Source organism: Meles meles, chromosome 21 (assembly GCF_922984935.1).
Source record: "Meles meles chromosome 21, mMelMel3.1 paternal haplotype, whole genome shotgun sequence".
In the NCBI taxonomy this organism is placed as follows: domain Eukaryota; kingdom Metazoa; phylum Chordata; class Mammalia; order Carnivora; family Mustelidae; genus Meles; species Meles meles.
In genome coordinates this window covers 14,054,677-14,075,462 of record NC_060086.1, presented here as the reverse complement: position 1 = coordinate 14,075,462, position 20,786 = coordinate 14,054,677, and the positions used below count along the sequence as shown (strand labels likewise).

General features: G+C 45.3%; 1 protein-coding gene across 2 annotated transcripts in view; it reads left to right on the top strand.

The window, feature by feature from the left end:
• SDK1 (sidekick cell adhesion molecule 1) overlaps window positions 1–20,786 on the top strand; it is a 919,871-nt gene that overhangs the window by 413,515 nt on the left and 485,570 nt on the right. For both annotated transcript variants that reach the window (XM_045993982.1, XM_045993983.1), the window contains exon 4: window positions 234–381. In XM_045993982.1, coding sequence (XP_045849938.1) covers window positions 234–381 — 148 coding nt within the window. The remainder of the gene's footprint in view (window positions 1–233; window positions 382–20,786) is intronic.

Below are 20,786 nucleotides of genomic sequence, written 5' to 3'. Positions count from 1 at the left end.
GCTGATTAATGCATTTTGTGGGCACTTTGGAGGCACATGGCTCTGCCTCATGCTTCGCTTCACCCCCAGATCTGCACTCATCAGCATTACCGCTCAATCTCTCTTGTCTTATTGCTTAATTATAGCAATGGCGGTGACTTTGCTGTAATGTATAGTTATTTCCATCTTTGACCCTCCCCCCTCCCAAAACAAAGAGTTTTCTGGAACTTAAAGAGTCTGATTTTTCTCTGCAGATATGGGAAATTTCATGGATACAGACCAGAGGAAAACGGTGTCTCAAGGACACGCAGTAGTTCTCAACTTACCACCCATCACCAGCTGCCCAAGACCACAAGTGACCTGGTTCAGAGAAGGGCACAAGATCATTCCCAGCAACAGAATGTAAGTTGCTCCAAACTTTAAAACACAACTCATTCCACTTGTTGGCACCATTGACCTATTATTTAATGAATTTCACTATATCGGTTAAGCCTTGAAAAGAATAATAACCTGGTCTGGTAGTCTTCCCCCAAGTCCTTCTAAGCAGCTTTTTGGAAAACTTGGCTTGGGAATGTTTAAGCAGTTTAAAGCAATCGTCATGTCATGTTACTCTTGGGGATGCTGCGGGCCCAGAGTAAAGCGTCCTTACTTAGTCATTACGGTCTGTTTTTCCCTTTCTTGAATGCACTTTCTGAGGTGTCATCGTCATCCCTGAGTTGTGTTTAGCTCCAACTACTAATTTAATGAGTTCTGGTATTTACTTATAGTGCTGTGGGGTTCCCCCCCCTCTTTTTACTGAGCCATGTTTGATACTACTTTCTCTGACAATAAAACAGTAATTACCGCTTATTTCTCTTTATCCTTTTATCCTACCGTGACAGTTTTATTTCCCTTCGTCTAATTAGTGGTTCGCCCATCTATTGCAGAAGAGTTGCTTTGTGATTAGTTAAGCATTATTTCAAGGTGTTCCTGCCTATCCCACATTCAAGGTATTTATCTAATGCCAAGAAGATTTTCTTCATTTAGAGCTTTAAGTGATTAAAAAGAACATTTGGTATATATTTCATAACTGGGCATTCTGCAATATAATTTAAAGATAATGTACCAAATATAAACATTTCAGGGATGAACATTTCTGAAAGAATCACGAAATGCTTATAAGCTTGGGCTAAAAGTCAAATACTTATGGTTGCACTCATACAAAAATTCATGAGAAGAAAATGCTTTTGTTTTGTTCTGTTTTTCTAAAACAGATATGTATATAAAATAGTTTGCTGGAAAGGTTTTAAATGTAACTCTGAAAGTCACTGTGTGGTATCAACTTGCTTTCTCCCCTACGTGTCCATCTATGGCGTCCCTTCTCTAAACCAGGCTCCATGGCTCTTCTGCTTGGGCCTCTGAACATGCTTGACACCAGACCATTCTTAGCCTTATTGAATACATGTTTCTAGTCTTGTTATCGGAACAGGAAAAATATTGAAGTGTATAAAGGCCATATTTTAAAATTTAGTAAAAATACTAATTACAGTAGAAAGTAAGATAACTGCTTTCCTTTTTATTTTATTAAGAGTTGCTTGGGTGTCCACATTTATATTGATTCAGATGATAATAAATGCCTCTCAAGGTCAGTGAAACAAAGAACAGGGATCAATTTTTCATTCTTTTAGATGGCTATTAGGCTGGACAAAAGGCAGCTGAGGTAGACTCTTGCAAAATATTCTGGAAGTTTCTAGCATTGAGCACAGTGTGGGCTGGGCCAATTTGGGATGGATGCTAGGGAAGGGTGAGTGCTAGTGAGGGTGGGTAGATTGAACTAAGCTTCCTCTCCAACGTTGGTGCTTCTAAGTAATGTCAGTGGGAACACAATCCGTGGTGGGAGGATTAGTCTAACTCAGCAGCAAGCAGCTGTACAGCCCGTCACTTGTTGACTTGCCGTCTAGCCAGATTCACGAGGCAGCATTTATTCAAGAAGTATGGAAGGAGGTAGAATGAAATAACAGCTCTTAATTTTATAAGCTTTTCTTTTTCTACGTGCAGATTCTTGTTAAAACTGTTCAATTCCTGGCTAGCCACTAATGTAAAGATGCTAAGTTGGCTTTAACTTAGTGTCCCATCAAACAAATGATCTGCAAAGCTATTGATAAATCTCCAATCTCAGTAGAATAATATGCCGGTGATCTTTTTCTTTCCTTTTTTTTTTTTTTTCCCTTAGGAGATGAGATGAGATGAGGCTGGTTATGGATATTTCCACATTTGCGAGGCCTTTTGTTTCATACTTTCCACCTCATCATCACCCCCATATTTATTAAGTCCCTGCTGTGCAAGATGTCATAAATCAGTGCCCGTGCGGTTTTCTTCCTAAGTTTATACATCATTCAAAGATAGATTGCTTTACACTTCTAAGAAAGTTTGGCTTTGGATAGCAGTTGGGAGGGCATTTCTGCATGGCCCCTGCCCAGATGGTTGGCAGACAGGAGTCAGATGGCGTTAGATCTTTGCTACACCACCAGAGGTGTCCTTTAAAAACTGAAACGTTTGGCTGAAAGTGTTTCACTATAGGGAAACAGGTCAAGCTTCTATCCTGTCAGTTCCCTAACACGGCTGTGGAGATGATCCTTTGCCACGAGGAGGAAGAACCTCCTCTTGCCAGCCCCACCTCCTTACTTTTTTTTTATTTTGTAAGATTTTATTTATTTACATGAGAGAGAGAGAGCATGAGGGGGAGGAGCAGAGTAAGAGGGACAAACAGGCTCCTCCCTGAGCCCCAAGCCCTATTCTGGGCTTGATCTCAGGACCCTGAGATCATGACCTGAGCCGAAACCAAGAGTTGGACACTTAATGACTAAGCCACCAGGTGCCTCACCACTGTGACCTTCAGAATGTGAGCTTTTGGCTTACAATTAAATGATTTTTTTTTCAATTTCAAGGGAAATAATAATTCTAATGTTTCCTAACGTGAAAAGTCAGTTGAATCGCCTATTAATAATTTTAACAGCAGCTGTTATTGAGTACCTACTTTAAACACATCCTCCCTGATCCTCACAGCTGTCTTCCAAAGAAGTATAATTAGTTGTGCTTCTAGAGATCAGATCAAGGATTGGAGATGTTAACTAGCCTACCCAAGGACACACCGCTGACCAATGGTAGAGCTAGGGTTCCACCCCAGGCCTGTCTGGCTCTGAGTCTCATGCTGTCTTCTGCATCACACTAATTCTTCTTTTCATTTTATTTTGCCAAACCTTCTTGGCGCTTTTGATATCTCTTTTCCTATACTTCTTACTTTCCTATTTCTTCCTTTTTAGAACACCAGCCTTCAATTTGAAATACTACAGGTTGCCATGAGCCACAGGCACACACAAACACATTGTCCATCTAGCCCTGAGCCTGCCTGCAAGTGTATTATGCATTCGATGTATCGGGTCTGTAAGTCCCTAACTTCAGAAGTTTTTAACAAAAGAGAAGGCAAACATGGTTATCTAGTTAAGGCATGGGCTTTATGAAATTTAGAGGTCTTGTGGGAGGTAAGGTGGAAATGATGTGTGTGTAGCACAGGGTGGGGGGCAGCGGGCCAGAGAGGGCAGCTGCTTTGTGCAAAACCCAGCACACGATCCCCGGCAGCCTCTTTGTTCTTGAGCTACACACTTGTGGAAGGAGGAGGTTTAAATTGGGCAGCAAAAGGAGCGGCAAAAATCCATCACCATGCCAGAAAAGTAGCTGAAGTGAATGTCCCCGTGGTGGGTGTGAGCTGCTGCACATTCACGTCAGAATGAGGGTAAAGGAAAAACTCACGAAGTTCTGATTGCACTTTGGGCTTTTCCCCCCATTCTTTTGCCGAGTACTTATCGAGGGCATACCACATCCCAGGTGCTGTGCCAGGCACCGAATATGCAGCAGGAAACGAAAGAAAGTCCTTGTCCTCAGGATCCCTGTCTCCAAGTAGAAGGAAACAGATGACATACCAGCTGGTGATAATAGTGAGGAGAAAATGAAGCAGGGGCGGAGTGGGGGGCGCAAGGGTCAGCTGGGTTGCTGTAGATGTAAAATCAGGAGAAGGTCTCTCCCCTAACCACCTCTTTGAGCAGACACTGGAACAAGTCCGGGGAGGAGGCCTGGGAGTCAATCAGTGAGAAGAGCACCCGAGGTAAGGGAACGGCACATGTGTTGGAGGAACAGCCAGGCCAGAATGAGGGAGAGGGATGGAGAGGAAGCTCCTGAGCTTGCTGGGCCCGATTCCTAGATGCTGGTGACTTAGCCAGAGTGAGGACTTTGGCATTGGCTCTGAGGATCCGAGCAGAGCAGCAGTGTGATCTCCCTTGTGAACCGTCTGTTAGGAATTCTGTGAAGAACGGACTATAGGGCAGCAGAATCGGAAACGAGGAGGCCCAGTAGGGGTTTGCTGCAGTAGTTCAGATGACTCAGGTTTGGGGAGGGCTGGTAAGAAGTGGCCAATACTGATATATTCTGAACACAGACTGCATAGGATTTCCTGCTGGATTAGCTGTGGGGTATGAGAGAAGGAGAGGAGCCATGGACAACTCTAAGAATTTTGGCCTTCACAGCTGATAGGATGGGCTTACCATTTCCTGAACGGGAGAGGTGATTTGCGGGCAAAGCAAGTTCTGTCGCTATTTGGGGGTGGGTGTCTAAAATTGGTTTTGTACATGTTTGAGATGCATAGTAGATGGTCACAAGGATCCAGTTGTGAGATAGTTGTTTATATCACACTCAAGCTCAGCAAAGAGGTCTAGCTAAACTTGGGCGTTGTTAGTATGTTCGTGATTTTTAGACCTCTTTAATGCTCGGTATGAAACACCTAAGTCAGTAAACAAAGCCCAAAGAGTTCATTATATCAGCTGAGATGCTCTTGGTCAGAGGTCACAGAGGATGAGTCTGACTGAGCTAAACGATCATGAACTGGAGTACTTAAAGAATTTCAGAACCAAGCCAGTAGAAGGAAGGGGAGAGGGTGGGACCAGGGTGGGAGGATGCATACCGGGACTGTGCTCGAGGCCAAAGCGCAGGGAGCCAGTCAGCACTTTAATGGCTTCCCAGGAATGTGAGGTCCAATCTCCTGGAACTTGTAACTATGTCACATAACAGGGCAGATGGGGAAGAAGGCTGCAGAAGCAGGAGGAGACTCGTAAGCTGGGAAGCTGGGACAGAGGAGGAAAGGTGAACTCTTAAGATGAGCGCAGGTGTGTTCAGTGCCAGGGGCCCCCCGTGTCCGCTGCCTGCAATGCTCACTCTTCTCACCTTCAGACATGAACAGGTGAGAGTCACGACCCTGCGTGTCATGTTAGGTCATTTCCTACAGGAGTTTCAGTGTCCCCTGGGTATTGGCCGTCGAAAACATCCTTGTTCTGAGAACTCTGTCTTGCACAGCAGATACATGCTCCTTGAATGGCTGAGTGTGTGAAGAAATGTGAAGAAAAGTCAGTAATATTTGTAAACTTCCTCACCAAAAGTGGGGGGAACATAACCTTGAGGAAAAATGCTATTGATGAAGGAGAAATCTATCTTAGGAAAGGCAAACAATACTTCAAAAGAAATGAGACTAAGTGATACTCAGAATTTTGAATAGGTAATTATAGGTTTTATTTATCTAAGAAGATGAAAGAAAATGCATGTTTGTTTTTCTGATTTACTGAATCCAAATAGTTAGTTTGCTATCTTTGCATGTCAAAGGTGAGGCTAGCCTTGTCTTATAAATATTGTCTAATTTGATAATAAAATTATTCTGTTTTGATATATGTTCTTTGTTTCCTTTTATTTCTCAGAATGTGAAATGTGAATGTTGATGTCGTACAATATTTCTCCCACCTCCAGGAGGTAATTTATGTCGGCAGTTATCAGATTAGGACGCAAAAACTTGTTTTGTACTGTGCCATTCTCTGGCTTAATTGCAGGTTCTTGTGCTCAGACTGCGTGCGGCAGCCTACCTGACGGGAATGTGGAAGCACGGTGTACTTGCCTGTGTTTGCCGGGGAATGCGAAGTTTATAGATTAAATATTTCAACCTCCAGTCAGCTTTTTGCAGGATGACTTGCCAGGGAAGATGTGAATTGTGAAGTATGGGCAGTAAACAGCATCCCAGGCGACGTGGAAACAGCCTGACTCGTAATTGTCCATGCTTAAATACTCGAATGTCCATTAACTTATTACCATTTCATTTCAATCGCTTCAAGAAAGATTTGTTTAAATTAGCGCTTGTAGTGGAAGTCACAACTTAATGCTTGAATGAAGTAGATCTGGTTGTAATAATATTTTTATAGTTAACTGGGCTTTCAAAATAATATGCTTTTAAAAATTTTATATTATATTTTATAGGCATTTTGTGAATGTTTATAGAGTATGTCTATACATGTGAATTGAGCCCTATTTGCTGTAAGTGAAGAAGACTAGGAGATGTGGGCTCCAGACCTGCTTCTATCATTAGGTCCGACCTTGGGCAAATTACTTTCTCTGCTTTGCTTCCATTTTCTCATGTCAAAATGGGGAAGGTGTGCTAAATGACCATTGAAGTCCTTTCTGCTGTTCACACTCAGTCATGCTCGTGGAAGGGTAAGCCCGTTCTGCCTCTCCCTCTCCTCATGCATTCAGTAGATACTTACTGAGTGCTAATTTTTTGCCAGGCACTGTTCTAGCTGCCAGGGGCAGAAAGGGGAATGAGGCATTGAAGGTCCCGCCATTAGTGAGCTATGCCCTCACGTGGAAACAGGTTAATAAACAGGATACTCTCAGGGGAGGACAAGCACCGTGAGGGAATGAACGGGACTGGGATGGGAGAGCTGAGCGGGAGAGGGAGGGATCTGGCCGCTGCTCTACACTGGGTGGCCCAGGACAGCCTCTCTGGGTAGGCGACATTTTAACAACCACATTACTGAGGTACAATTTATATACAACATGAACAGATTTTCAACACACAAATTGATGAATTCTAGCAAATGTGTGACAAATGTCAGCCCCCTCCCAGTCAAGTTCCCTGGTGTACTTAGCACCCATATGCTCTCTCCAGCCCTGCCCACTAATCTAGTTTTTAGTACTATAGGGTAGTTTGTGTATTCCAGAATTTCTTATAAATGGGATCATAGAATATGAAATCTTTTGTGTCTGGCTTATTTCATTCAAGATAATTTCTGTGATACTCTCAGGACGGTGTTTAGTAAGAGTAATTATTAATATTTCTGAGTGCCGGCATTGTTTTAAGTGTTTTCCATGGAATGATTCGTGAGATCCTCCCAGCAGCCCAATGAGTCGTCCCATTATTGTCCCCACTTGACTGATGGCTGCTAAGGTAGGGAGTGAGCAGCAGCTGGTCAGTGTCCTAGCGCCCACTTGCCCTGCTGTGCTGACTGCTTTCTCAGCTTCTGTCTGTGGGGCGAGGAGCCTGCACTGCACAGAGCTGGAGGACAAGTGTTCTTGGCAGAGAGGGCAAATACTTGCAAACCCAGGAAACAGCTGCTTGTGTTTGCTCAGCTGGAGGGGCTGTTGTGCGGTTGGGGTGTGGAAAAGAGGCAGAAGGGAATACGAGGGACACGGGACCTGGAGGCAACAGAGTCTGTGAAGGAATATGGATTTATTCCATATACCGTAAGTATATTCCATATACCGCAGCCGCCAACGCCACTGCCCCTCATGGGATGGAGGTGGACTGAAATGCTCCTCAGACATCAGACTCCAGACCCGCAGTCTCCCAAGTGCACAGCTGCAACCGCCCGTTCCCGAGGCGTTGGCAGGCGGCTGCTGCTCTGGGGAGCCAGGCCTGTAACATTATCTTCCGGGAGGAGTCCCACTGTCCTCCCTGATCGTCCCCCAGGTTTTAGTATTGGGGGTGGGTATAGATCAAGATGCTGCCTAACTCAGTCATAGAAGTGTGTAGCCAGCAGAATGAAGTTCTTTACAGCAAGCCCTGTTTATATTCGGAGTCATGAAGAGCGTACTAGTAAATAAGGCTTTCAAATGTTAAAAAAAAAAAAAAAAAGAAGAGTCTTTGCGGAGTTTGTGATTTTTTGGAAAATGTTTTGAGATTGTGGTAAAATACATGTCACATGAACTTTACCATCCTAACCCTGGTTCAGTGTACGGTTCAGTGGCATTAAGTGCATTCCCATTGCTGTGTAGCTTTCCCCACTGTCCACGTCCAGAACCTTTTCTTGTTCTCACACTGAGGCTCTGCCCCCACTAAGTAACAACTCCCCACTCGGCCCTCCCCACCCCAGCGTCCACTCTTCTGCTTTCTATCCCTGATTTTGACTTCTCCAGAGCTCCTCATGCAAGTGGAACCATGCAGTATTTGTCCTTTTCCCTCTTCTTTAATTAAACTTTGTATTTTGAGTTGATCGTGTATTCAAATAGAGTTGTAAGAAATAATACAGGCAGAGCCCGTACACCCTTTAACCAGTTTCCCCAAGTAGTGAGATCCTTGCCACACTGTTGCACCATATCACATTTAGGATATTGACATTGATAGGGTCAAAACAGGACACATTCCCATCACCAGAGGTCCCTCCAGTCTTATTTATGGCCCCGCCCCTTTCCTCCAGCCCTCCCACCCACCCTCTCCATTTCTATAATCTCATCACTTAGACCATGTTATGTAAGTAGAATCATGCAGTCTGTTGTAGGGTTGGCTTTCTTCACTCATCGTAATTCTGTGATTCATTCAGGCCATTGCCTGCATTGGTGGTTGGCTCCTTCTCACTGTATAGTGTTCCATGGTGCGGACATACCACAGCCTGTGTAGCTGGTGGTGAAGGACATTTGGGTTGTATCCGGTTTTCCACCATTTCGAATAAAGCTGCTATAAACAGTCGTGTACAGGTTTTTGTGGAAACAGAGGTTTTTGTTTTTCTGGGATAAAACCTGCATTCTGGGAATGCAGGTGCTGGGCCACATGGTAGCTGCATGTTTAGTTTCTGTAAGGAAACGCCCAGCTGTTTTCAAAAGCAGACATACTATGCTATACTATGCTATACTATGCTATACTGCCCCCAGCTGGGCGGTCCCGTTGCTCAGCCCCTTCTCTCGCACTTCGCACTTCGTGCTTGCACTGTTTTTTGTTTTAGCCATCCTGATAGGTGTGTGATTATAACTCAGGGTGTTTTTAATGTGCATTTCCATAATGACTGATGATGTTGAATATCGTTTAATGGGTTGATTTTAGAAGGAACCAAATAGGAAAAATACTAAACCTCTTGAAATGAGAAATATAATTATTTTTATAAGAAGTCAATTGAATCAGTGAGAGAGCAGACACTATGCAGCTGAAGTGGGAAATATTTTCTGGGTGGGTGTGAGGAAGAAAACTCAGAATAAAGCACAGAGATAAAAAAGATGGAAAATATGGAAGACAGGCTAAGAGATAAAGAGGATAGAATAATCACTCGAGCTCTAAGAAGAGGAGGGAAAGATTGGAAAGAATGGGAAGAGATAATGTTCGGGATAATTGTCCTAGTATTTCCTAAAATGATGGATCCTCAGAGTCAAAAGGCAGATTAAGCTCCAAGTAGGACGAATGAAAATATATCCAAATCTAGACGTATTATAATGTCACCGTTGAACTTCAAAGACAAAGAAGAAATCTTAACAGCAACCATACGTGTAATTCCCGTTGCCTCAAAGGCACAGCCATTAGATCTCTGTGGGCAGCGATAGTAGAGAAGATAACGTACTAACAGCTTCAGAATTCCAAGGAACGTAACTGTAATTGTGGAAACCCATATCCTGCTAATCTACTGTCCAAACTGAGGGAGGTGTGAAGATATTTTCGGACAAGACTGGGAACGTATTGTTCTGAGAGCTCCCCTGAGAGACCCACCAACAGTGGGCTTGAGGAGAAAGGAAGTAGAATGTTAGAAATGTTGGTCTTCATTTGATTTTTTTTTTCCTGTTAGGAGATGTTTAGTAATTGTGGTTTTACTATGTTTAAATAAATGATAAGGAAGGTGGAGGGAGCAGGTGGAGATAGTTCTTTGGGCATATTTTTACTGGGAATGGCTGCAGAGAAAGGGCTAGTGTCTACATGGGCTACCTGAGATCAAGGGGGTGGTTTTTCTGTTGAGGTGGGAAATACCAGAGAATATTCGTATGCTCACAGAAGCAGTTCTCCGTGAGGAAAGGACAATGTGAAGGGTCTAGGGAGTGTGAGTGTAGCTAGAGGAGCAAAATCCAGGGAGGGCGAGAGGCCAGGTGGCCTGGGCACACACAGAAGCATGAGAGGGAGGGCCTGGCATGGTGGGGTCCACGGGCTTACACCTGTACACGGGGCCTTCAGCAGGGAGCCTTTGAGAGAGTCAAGGGCAGCTTCTACTGTCACAACAGAAGCCTAATGGGGGTGTGGGTGCGTGTTGTCTGGCAGATGTTCTTAGGGGAAATTGAGGGCTTGTAGGGTTTTCTTTCCTCTGTGAGTATTGAGACGAGGTATGAGTTCAGAGTGGAGTGTGGCACATGATGAGAGAGAAGGTGCTGAACCATCCGGGGACTCAAAGCCAATGGAGAAACATGCTAGGCTCGTGGGACCAGCGGAGTGCAAATGCATGGTTGCGGCTTGTGCGACTGGAGCTCTTCAGGAAGCTTTACAGGTTCTGATGCAGTTGTAGGGAAGGCAACTAATTGGGTTCAGAGAAGGTGAAGTTTGCCTGTCGCATGGGAGTGAAAAAACAAGGACATCGAGGGTGTTTGCAAGGGGGCAATGGCTCTCAGTGGACTCGGAGTCATCTGAGGGAGGAAGTGTGGGGTAGTCATACATGGTGGCATGGAGTCAGAAGACCGCGGGAGTCCATGAAGGAAGAGGAACGACTGAGTGGGGAAATGAGGAGAAGTGCTGCGTTGGGCCCCATGGATCCACTCATCCTCACCTTGGCCACTCCTTCTCGTCCCGGACAGCAGGTGTCTCCTCCCATTGGAACCGAGAGAGTGAGTGTTGCAATGCCGAATGCTGGCCCAAGTTAAATTTTTGTAGGGTGAACCTTGACCCTTACAGAAGCTGAGAATGGGTCTATGTGGGGGAGAGGGAGCAGACCAGCAGAGAAGTTGCCACACCACCCCAGCTGGACTGTCCAGCGACAGGTGGCTTCAGGCCTCCTCTCTGAAGTCATCCTGCGAGTCAAGCACAGCTGCAAACGTGAGGCCAGTGGGCTCCTGCCCTCCTTTGCACTCTCTCCTCTCTCCCTTCTCCCTGTTTACAGCGACCTCACGCACCTGGAGCGGACCCACAGAGACACTGCTGCGGAGACTCTGTTCCCCAGGAGACCCGGGATGTGATGTCAGGGATCTGAGATAGGACTTCAGAATGAACTCTTGTAGGAGTTGGCAAGGCTGAGAGGGTGACCCTGCATGTGGGGCTGGGATGGCATGGGAGAAAGTATCAGCAGAGGTGAGAGGGTTAGTCACCAAGGTCCCAGCAGGGGTGCTCAGCCACCTGGGATGACAGCAGCGGGAGGAGTCCTGGTGATGTAGTTTTGAGTAGTAGTGTTTTGTTGGGGTCTAGATCCAAAGGCCAAGAAAGAATTCTTGAGACGTCTTTGGTGCAAAAAGGTGATTTTATTAAAGGTCAGGACAGGAGAAAGAGCTGCTTCCCTGGGGTTGTGAGGAATGGCTGATTATATACTTGGGGCTTGGGGGAGGTAGGGAAAAAGGGAGGTGTCCAAAGGACTTTGATATGGTAAAGAAGACTTTTTTTTTTTTTAAGATTTTATTCATTTATCAGAGACAGCAAGAATGGAGTGCACATGCCGTGGAAAGGGGCAGAGGCAGGGGGAGAAGCAGCACCCTTAAAGAAGACTCTGGGGATACCGGAAGCCTTACTGTTATCAAGCTAAGGCTGTTTTCCCCTCTAGCAAAGTATCAACATGAAGACAGTTGGGGTTTGCTAGAAGAATGTTGTGCTCTGCCTAGCTCAATTATTTGTCAATGGGCTGCAGGTTATAAGGACATTTAATTTTGTCTTCATTTCTTTTCTGCCTCTGTTTCCCACATCACTAGGGAGACGCAGAGCAGGAGATTCCTTCTGTAGCAGGTGGTGGGAGTAAGTCGAAGCCCGGCAGGGGGTTCCAGAGAGTAAAGGGAGCTCTGACTCCGCCACAGCGGCTTCAGAGGATCTGGGGCTTGGAAGGAGAGGTGACAGTTTTGAGGGTGCCACATGGCCCTTCCTCTGGTATACTAGGCTCTGGGAAGCCCTTTTGGAACTGCTCTTCTGGGTGGGTCCTCCAGCGTATGGCACTTTGGAATCTCTCTGCTGTAGACAGAAAATTTGTGTCTCCCTTCATTCCCCCAGTTCATTTGTTGAAATCCTAACCCCCAATGTAATGGTGTTAGAGGTGGGGCCTTCAGAAGGTGCTTAGGTCATGAGCGTGGACCCCCCATGAGTGGGATTACTGCCCTCGTGGAGGAGACCTTTGAGAGCTCCCTCCCCACTTCTGCCACATAAGGACTCAGCCAAAAGGTGGCCACAGACAAGAAAGAGGCTCAGTCCAGACACCCAGTCTGTCAGTGCCTTGAGCTTGGATCTTCAGCCTCTAGAACTGTGAAAGAAATGTTTCTTGTGTACCAGCCGCCCCGTCTGTGGAATTTATAGCAGCCAGATGGATGAAGACACCCACATAGGCGGAGTCCACCCTGTGACGGATCCTGTCACCTCCCAGTGCCTCTCCTGTACTTGGGAGCAGGCAGATGGTCTCTGTCCTGAGTTGTCCTGAGATTTAACAAGAAGCAATGAATGAGAAGTAATTTATTAACTAATGTTTGAGGAGGTGAAAGAGGATACATGTGTATTTCCTTCCACCCCATGGTATCCTCATGCTTCCTTAATGATGTCCTGTGTACATGTGGCTCTGTGCATGGCTATGTGTGTCGATGTCTGGGGACCTAGTGCCAACTGGCAGGAAGGGACCCACAGGTAGAGAATGTGCTCGGGCTGTGGGTACCACTGTGCCCCAGTCTGCCTTCGCTCCCGTACATGTCCTATGGGCTTTTCCAAGTGCTGGTTTCTGACACCTAGGAAGTTCCTGTTGTTGTTCTGACCACACCCAGGAGGAGTCCGTTGTCTGAGCTGATATGAAGGCATGCAGATGAGTGTCCGTGGACATAGGGAAGAGAGAGAGATGGGAAGCACAACATTGCTTCAGCGAATGGCCTCCAGAATGCTGACTACGTTTCTGCCTTTCAGTGCTTCAGGGCAGACCTCACTGTGCAAGGTGGGAGGAGAGCCAAGATTGCCTGAGAAGTTCATGTTTCCTTTCAGATTGTTAGGCATTTTGACACTATTACATGGAAGGTCACCCTTAAACATTCGATCAGGTTCTGGGCTGCGGCTGGTGGTCGCCGATGCTGACAATGGGACCTGCACTATCAGTAATGCGGACGGACTTGGTGAAGGTCGTTAAAGCATCTTTTGTGTGCTGGGGTTTGTTGGGCATGTGTGGGCAGCTTCCAGCATCCTCCTGCTTTGGGATCAGGCTACCTCATAGCCCGGCAGCCACTCCTGAGCACAGTGAGTAGCCGAAGGGCAGGGGTGGGGAACTTAGAATTACTTGGTTCCATTTGAGTTGGCAGTGTAGTATTTAATGACAAGACTTTAATATTCTGTGTACCAATTTTTCATTTGAAAATAAAATACCACTTCATTTTACATGAGCAGATCTTGTGACAATAATGCATTTCTTTACAAATATTAGCCTATTATACATCTCAAGTCAGTTGCACATAATTGCATTTCACCAACTCTACATAATACTTTAATTAAAACTAGGATAATTAAAATACAGTTTTAATGAACAATAAATTCTGAAGTTGTCAAGCCTAGAATGTGTTATGTGAATCATACCTTGCTCTCTTTTTAGCTGGTAGATCGATATCCACGTTACATTTTGCAATGGCAATGATCTGAGCAGGAGGCATTCTTTAAATGCCTCTAATAAATAATAGATTTCTTTGTGGCTGTCATATATCTGTCTGTCCCTCTTGCATACAGTTGATTGTCTGTCTGTCCCCCCTTGCATATAGTCGATTGTTTGCTACTAGTTATAAACCCTAGAAGCAAGGAAAGTTTTTCTTTGTCCCCCCCCCAGTTTTATTGAGATATAATTAACATATAGCATTCTATTAGTTTTAGGTGAACAGTGTAATGATTTAATATATGCATTACAAAATGATCACCACAATAAAGCTAGTTGACATCCAACACCACACAGAGTTACATTTTTCTTCTATTGAGAACCTCTAAGATTTACTCTGTTGGCAACTTTCAAATATATGATATGGTAATCTTTTTTTTTTTTCCCCAGAGAGAGAGAGCAGCAAGCACAAGCGGGGATGGGGGGGAAAGGGAAGGGAAAAATCTCAAGCAGACTCCATGCTTATCATGGCGCCTGATGTGGGGCTTGACCTCACGATCCTGAGATCTTGACCTGAGCCAAAATCAAGAGTCAAACTCTGAACCGACTGCACTACCCAGGTGCCCCTACAATACTGTATTCTCAACTACAGTCACCATGTACGTTATATGCCCAGAACCTACTTATCTTATAACTGGAAGTTTATACCTTTTTGCCCCCTTCATCCCTTTTTCCCCCTACCTCCACCTCTGATAATCACCAAATTGTTTCCTTTCTATGAATTCAGGTGGTTTTTTTTTTTTTTTTTTAGATCCCATGTGTAAGTGAGCTCATATTGTATTTGTCTTTTTGTGTCTCACTTATTTCAAGTAGCATGATGTCCCTTGGGTTCATCCATGTTACCACAAGGGACAGGATTTCTTTCTTCATTAAGGTTGAATGCTACTCCATCACATATGCACGTGTGTGTGTGTGTGTGTAAAAGTATATACCACATCTGCTTCATCCATTCATCTGTTGATGGACACTTAGTTTGTTTCCATGCCTTGGCTGTGGTGAACGTTGCCACAGTGAACATGGGCTGCACACATCTCTTTGAGACAGTGATTTCAATTCCTTCAGATCTATACCCCGCAGTGGAATCACTGGATTGTGCACTGGTTCTGCTTTTCATTTTTGGAAAACCTCCAACCTGCCTTCCACAGAGGCTACACCAGTTTACATTTCCACCAGCGGTGCACCAGTGTTCCCTTTCTCCACGTCCTCACCAACACCTGTTACCTCCTGGTAATACCCACCCTAACAGGCATGAGGTGAGATCTCGCCGTGGTTTTGATTTGCATTTCCCTGATGATCAGTGATGTTGAGCACCTTTCCATGTAACTATTGGCTGTTTGAATATCTTCTTTGGAAAAATGTGTACTCGGCTCCTTTGCCTGATTTTAATTGGATTGTTTCTTTGTTTTTGAAGGCTCGGCAACTTAGTAAAGCACTTGGCCATCCCAAATAGTGAGTGTTTATTAGATGAATGGTAAGTGTTTCCTGAATGAATAAGTAGTAGTAGTTGACCCATTCTGGGGAGATAGTGTGGGACAGTGTACATTAAGACTCAGAAAACTACGGTCCTGGTCGCGGCTCCATCACTTAGGAGCTACGTGACCTTAACCAAGTCCTTTAACTATTCCCAGCCAAGGTAATATAGTGGGACATCTCAAATAGAAAGAGTAGTAGCTGCCCTACCAAGCTCTTGGAATTACTACAGGGAACATGCATTTGTTGGGTAAAATTGTAGATGTGAAAATGCTTTCTAACCTGTAAATGTAATGTACTGCTATTGCTCTCTATCATTTCCACCTCTCTCAGTATACTCTCCATACACACGAACGTGCACTAGTATTGAAAATCCACCATATATCAAGTCCTCTGGAACTGTGGATCTTTAGGTCGTTTCCATAATGAATCTCCAGTCCTCAGTCAAGTGGCACCTTGTGGTACAGAACATAAGGTCTGCCTCCTCGGCTTCCCCCAGTTATAATGTCCTTGGGAGATGCAAACAGGCCTCGGTATTGGCTGGGTAATTAGGGAAGCATTGCTGCCTGTGCGTCTAATGTGTAGTTCATTACACAGTCAAATGTAAGTGACTTTTATTAGCTTCTCTTTTGGATTATCAGGGCCACTGGTTATCTCTCCCAAATACAGGCCACTGATTCATTCACTTGTCTCTTCATTTAACAAGTACCCAATTGCACTGGCATCATCCATGAAAGTTACTCCTGAAGCACCAAATTCTCTAGAAAGGAAATATGCTTTGGACTCTGGCCAAGGGGATACTGCTATAGTTAGCAAGTCAAGAAGACTTCATAACACTGTTTCCTTTGTAATCCACACATAGGAGGGCAGCTTCTAGTGACGCTCTAGGATGCATGTCGTCTTGTATATCCAAGGAGAGCCAGTGCTCAGAGTGCAGTTTAGTTTATGTGGGCACCTTGGGGGCTCTGTGTCATGGCAAGCCAGGTCTCAACTAGGCTTGCCCCAGAGTCCTCGGGCAGAAATCTTGGCTACCAAAGTGAAGTTCTCTCACACAACAGAGAAAGCGAGTGAGAACCAGGAAGGAAGGGATGTGGTTAGAGCTCAGGGAAAGTCACCTGCTGTGTGACTCATGGTGTGTGTGCACTTCAGGGCTAGGACCACAAGGAGGCTGTGACGTGCAGAGACTGAGGCTCTGGGGGAATGGGACGGATCAAGAAAGACGAACAGATGAGCGGTGGGCCAGCTCGACGGCAGGAGATGCTGTTAGAGTTGGCAGCCTGTGTCCACAGGTGGGAAGAGAAGCATTTCCAGGGATGGGCCAGGGGGCGGGGTGGGGGTGTACAGTACAGCCTGCAGAGTCCTTGAGATCATGTTTTCAAAGGGATCAAGGAGCACGAACTGCGAGTTGAAGACCCCACACAGATGGAGATTGGGCGGCGGGCAGGGTAGACTTTAGAAAGCACATGACATTTAAGTAAGGAGGGCTGACTATGAGAACTGGCTGGATTCTTTAATCATTTTCTGATTCTGGGCAGACCTAACTTAATAACTGAGCAACTCAGCTCCATCACCTGTGACGCGGGGTGAAAGCAGTGCCGTGACTGATGTGACACACACTGCTAGTGTGTCGACTGGGGCTCTGCTGTGCCGCGGGCCGAGTGGGCTGGCCTCCGGGTGTGGGTGCTGTGCAGCCCGTGTGGGCGCTGTGGAGACTCGTGCGTTTCCTCCTCTTTGCACAAGGCTGCTCTGAATCTTCACGGCACCCGAGGAAAGGAAGCAGAGGAAGTCTTACCACAGCAGTTTTGTGGATGACTGCGAGAGAAGAAAGTGGCTCTGTGATTTAAGGTCAAATACTATGTAAGTGATAGAGCCGGGGATGGAGTTTAGCGCCTGAATGATGACTTTCTGGTCATTTTGGGGAACGTTTATGACACTCAGCTTGCCCACACGGGATTTGGGAAGGGGAAAGAGTCCTGCGCTGGGCATTTGGCACCCCATCTCTGGCCCCACGATGCTGCATGTGGTGTGGTGCCCAGCGGCAGACCTGCAGCTTCCAAAGGCACCTTTTCTGCCTCAGTAAGACGCAGGTGATAATAGAACTGACCTCGCAGCACCTTCATTTTTGTTTGTGATAATCAAATATGGTAACGGATAGAAGAGCCTATTGTGAGCTGCAGAGTGTCCTCTCTGTGTGACCTGGACTCCTCTTCTCACGTGGGCTCATTCCTGGCTGTAATCAGATCTGACCAGAGCCTAGTTAGATCGAATTGCTCAAGCATTTGCATCCAGAGGACAGTCCCGAATGTCAAAGCTGTCACTCATCCACTCGGTCTGCCCACCAGTCAGCTGGTGTGAGACTCTGGGGATAAAGAGATCAATAACACAAGCCTGACTCTGAAGGGCTCACAAGCTAGTGAGGGGATTGTAGCTACTTCATAGTTCGTCTGGCCTAGCCTCTTTGTTTTCTTAAATAATAGCTTTATTGAGCTGTAATTCACCTATCATAAATTCTTTTTAAAGAATACACCATTTTAAAGTGTATAATTCAGTGATCTTTAGTATATTCTGAGTTAGACAATCATTTCCACTCTCTAACAGAGCATTTCCACCGTCCCAGAAGAGACCCCCAGACCACCAAGCCATCCCGCCCCCAGCCTCCCGGTCCTGGCCGTGATCGGTCTGCTTTCTATCTTTGTGTATTTGTCTGTTCTGGGCATTTCATATAAAAGGAACCATACACTATGTGACCTTCTGACACTTCGTGGTCTTTATTCAGTGATTTTTTTTAATTCTTTTTTTCCCCCTTATTGATCATCATTAAATATTTCAATGGGTCTTTTTTTTGGTACCTTTCTTGAGCTAAATTCTACCTGGGTAAAGAAAAGATGTTCTTCATTTCTTTAACAGACATTTGTCTGGTGTCTCCTTTGTGTCAGGCACTCTGGCAGGCACGCATATGATACCACAGAGCTCCCTGTTCTCACAGGATTTACAGTAGTAAGGGGAAGCAGACCAAAAAATAGGCAAATGAACAAACACATAAAGAGAATCGGGTGATGAGGGAAGCCTATCCCAGGATATAATATTTAGAACAGAATTAAAGGAAAGAAGCCAGCCATATGAAGAAATGGGGCTGGGCATTCTGGGTATGGCATTGCCAAGAAACTGAAGTCAGGAAGCGCCCAGTGTGGGTGTAAGACCTGGAGGGAAGCCGGCATGGTCATCATGCTGTGGGAGGGGAAAGTAGTCCCAGATGAGGTCAGCAAGGCCTGGTTATGCATGCATGGCAGAGGGTTGGGGTTTTATATTTTAAATTATTTTTTTAAAGATTTTTATTTTATTTGAGAGAGAGCGTGAGAGCATGAGAGGGGTGAGGGGCAGATGGAGAAGCAGACTCCCTGCTGAGCAAGGAGCCCAATTCTGGGCTAGATCCCAGGACTCTGGGATCATGACCTGAGCTGAAGGCAGATGCTTAACTGACTGAGCCACCCAGGCGCCCCAGAGGGTTGGGGTTTTATTCCAAGTGTGGTGGAAAGACGTGGAGGATGCCTTGATCTGATTTGCTTTCGGAAAATCTGGCTGCTTTGTGAAGAATGGATAGTAAGGGGCAAGAGTAGAACCAGAATACTTAGGAAGCTCTTGCAAACATCCTGACAAGAGGAGCTTACATAGCCTGAAATAAGATGGGAAAGAGGAAATGGGGAAAATGGAACAAATTAATCGGTTAAAGCAGAATCAATAGTTATGATACAAGTAAATAATAACAAATTAAGGATGACTAAATAGAATGGATAGGACTTACAGATGGAGCAGGTGTATGGGGGAGCCAGACTTCTTGTTTCTGATTCAACTCCTTCAGTAGATGTCTACTGAAATAATGGTAACGGGGTAAGGATGGTCTTGGGGTATGTTTAGTTTGAGAGGCTTGTGAGAAATCTTGGTGGAGAGATCAACAAAGCATGTGGGTATACACAAGTCTGGAGCTCTGGCGGAGGATCTGGGCTGGGGATATGAAATCGGGGGCCATCCATATGTGGGTAGTGTACTTGGGGGATTCAACCACAGGGATGGATGAGCCTTTCTAGGGAGAGAGATTTTTGACAGAAAAGAATAGAAGCAAGCTGAGGAACTCCAACATTTAGTGAAGGATCAAGAAATAAGATGCCCCTGAGAAGAAAGAGACAGTGGGAAAGGGAGGGGCCGCCAGGAGCTCTGCATGCCGTGGAATCGCCAGGAGAATGTTTCACTTGAGTCCAGCCCACACTGTCTTGAAGTCAAATAGAAACGAAGAGGAAGAAGAGATCAGCAAAGCACAGGAGGGAGAGGTCCTGACGAAGGGCCAAGGGAAAGCCCTGTGCTCTGTAGCTCTCGCCACCTTTTTGGTAAAACCTGCACATAACGGGCTCAGCTGTGCCACCTGGCTGGGAAGAGGTCCAGTTTCACTCTCCACCACAGCCACAGATCAGGAGGCCCTCTGGAAAAAATGTGTTGTGGACAGATTAGAAAGTTTGGGATCGAACAGCCATAGCACCACTAGTTCATGCTTCACCCAGCACAATTTTTCTTCGTGTTTTTGTGCTTCGTCTTTATCACCGCTGGCGGAGTTGCACTGTTTTACCTTGGAAGGTTCTACATGGGGAGGAATCCTTAGCACCCATTCATCTTTGAGAGCGTGAACCTTTCCTTCTTCAGTCTAGATGTGCCCATTCAGTATTGGACAAGGTAAATCGCTCTATCCAAGAGATCAGTTTTGTCCTTCAGTCATTTGCACAATGTGCATACTGTTCTTCTGTAGTCAGAGTCTGTGGTTTATGTGTGAAGCCGTTCTGTGAATGACCCATGCTTAGTTGTCTCAGGCATTTAGAAATTACTACATGAAATCTACCCGTGCTCAGTTATTTTCACACGTACCTGTCGTCCCGTGAAATCACTGCTAAACCATGAGTACCTACTCTGAAGATCCAGACTGCCATTTATTTACCTGCTTTGTTGAGCTTAGTATTCTGTCGGAAACCTGTTTTGTGCCAAGTTCTTCGAATAACTCATTTACTGTCAATAATCTTATTAACCTTTTCTTATTCTCAAACTTGATATGGACAAAAATCATAATATGGCTGGAAGCTGCTATCCATGGGTTAATATTCTTGAACTACATTTAGATAAAATGAAGAATTTTGTCAATGGAATGAATGTCCAGCAGTACTTGTGTTAATTAAAGTTGGAGAGAGGGAAGGGGCTGGCAGCCCACCACTGGCTTATCTCTGGTCCTTAGTTGTGACTGTGATGTCTGGCTCTTGGCTAACAGACTCTGACCGAATTTAAATACATTGTAAATGCCCTGGATAAAATTTAGTCATTTCTTTGATCTAATGAAGTAAGGAATCGTGGCGATCGTGAACTTTTTGAAAAGCATCTAATGATTAAGATAGAAAAATACTGTTTCTA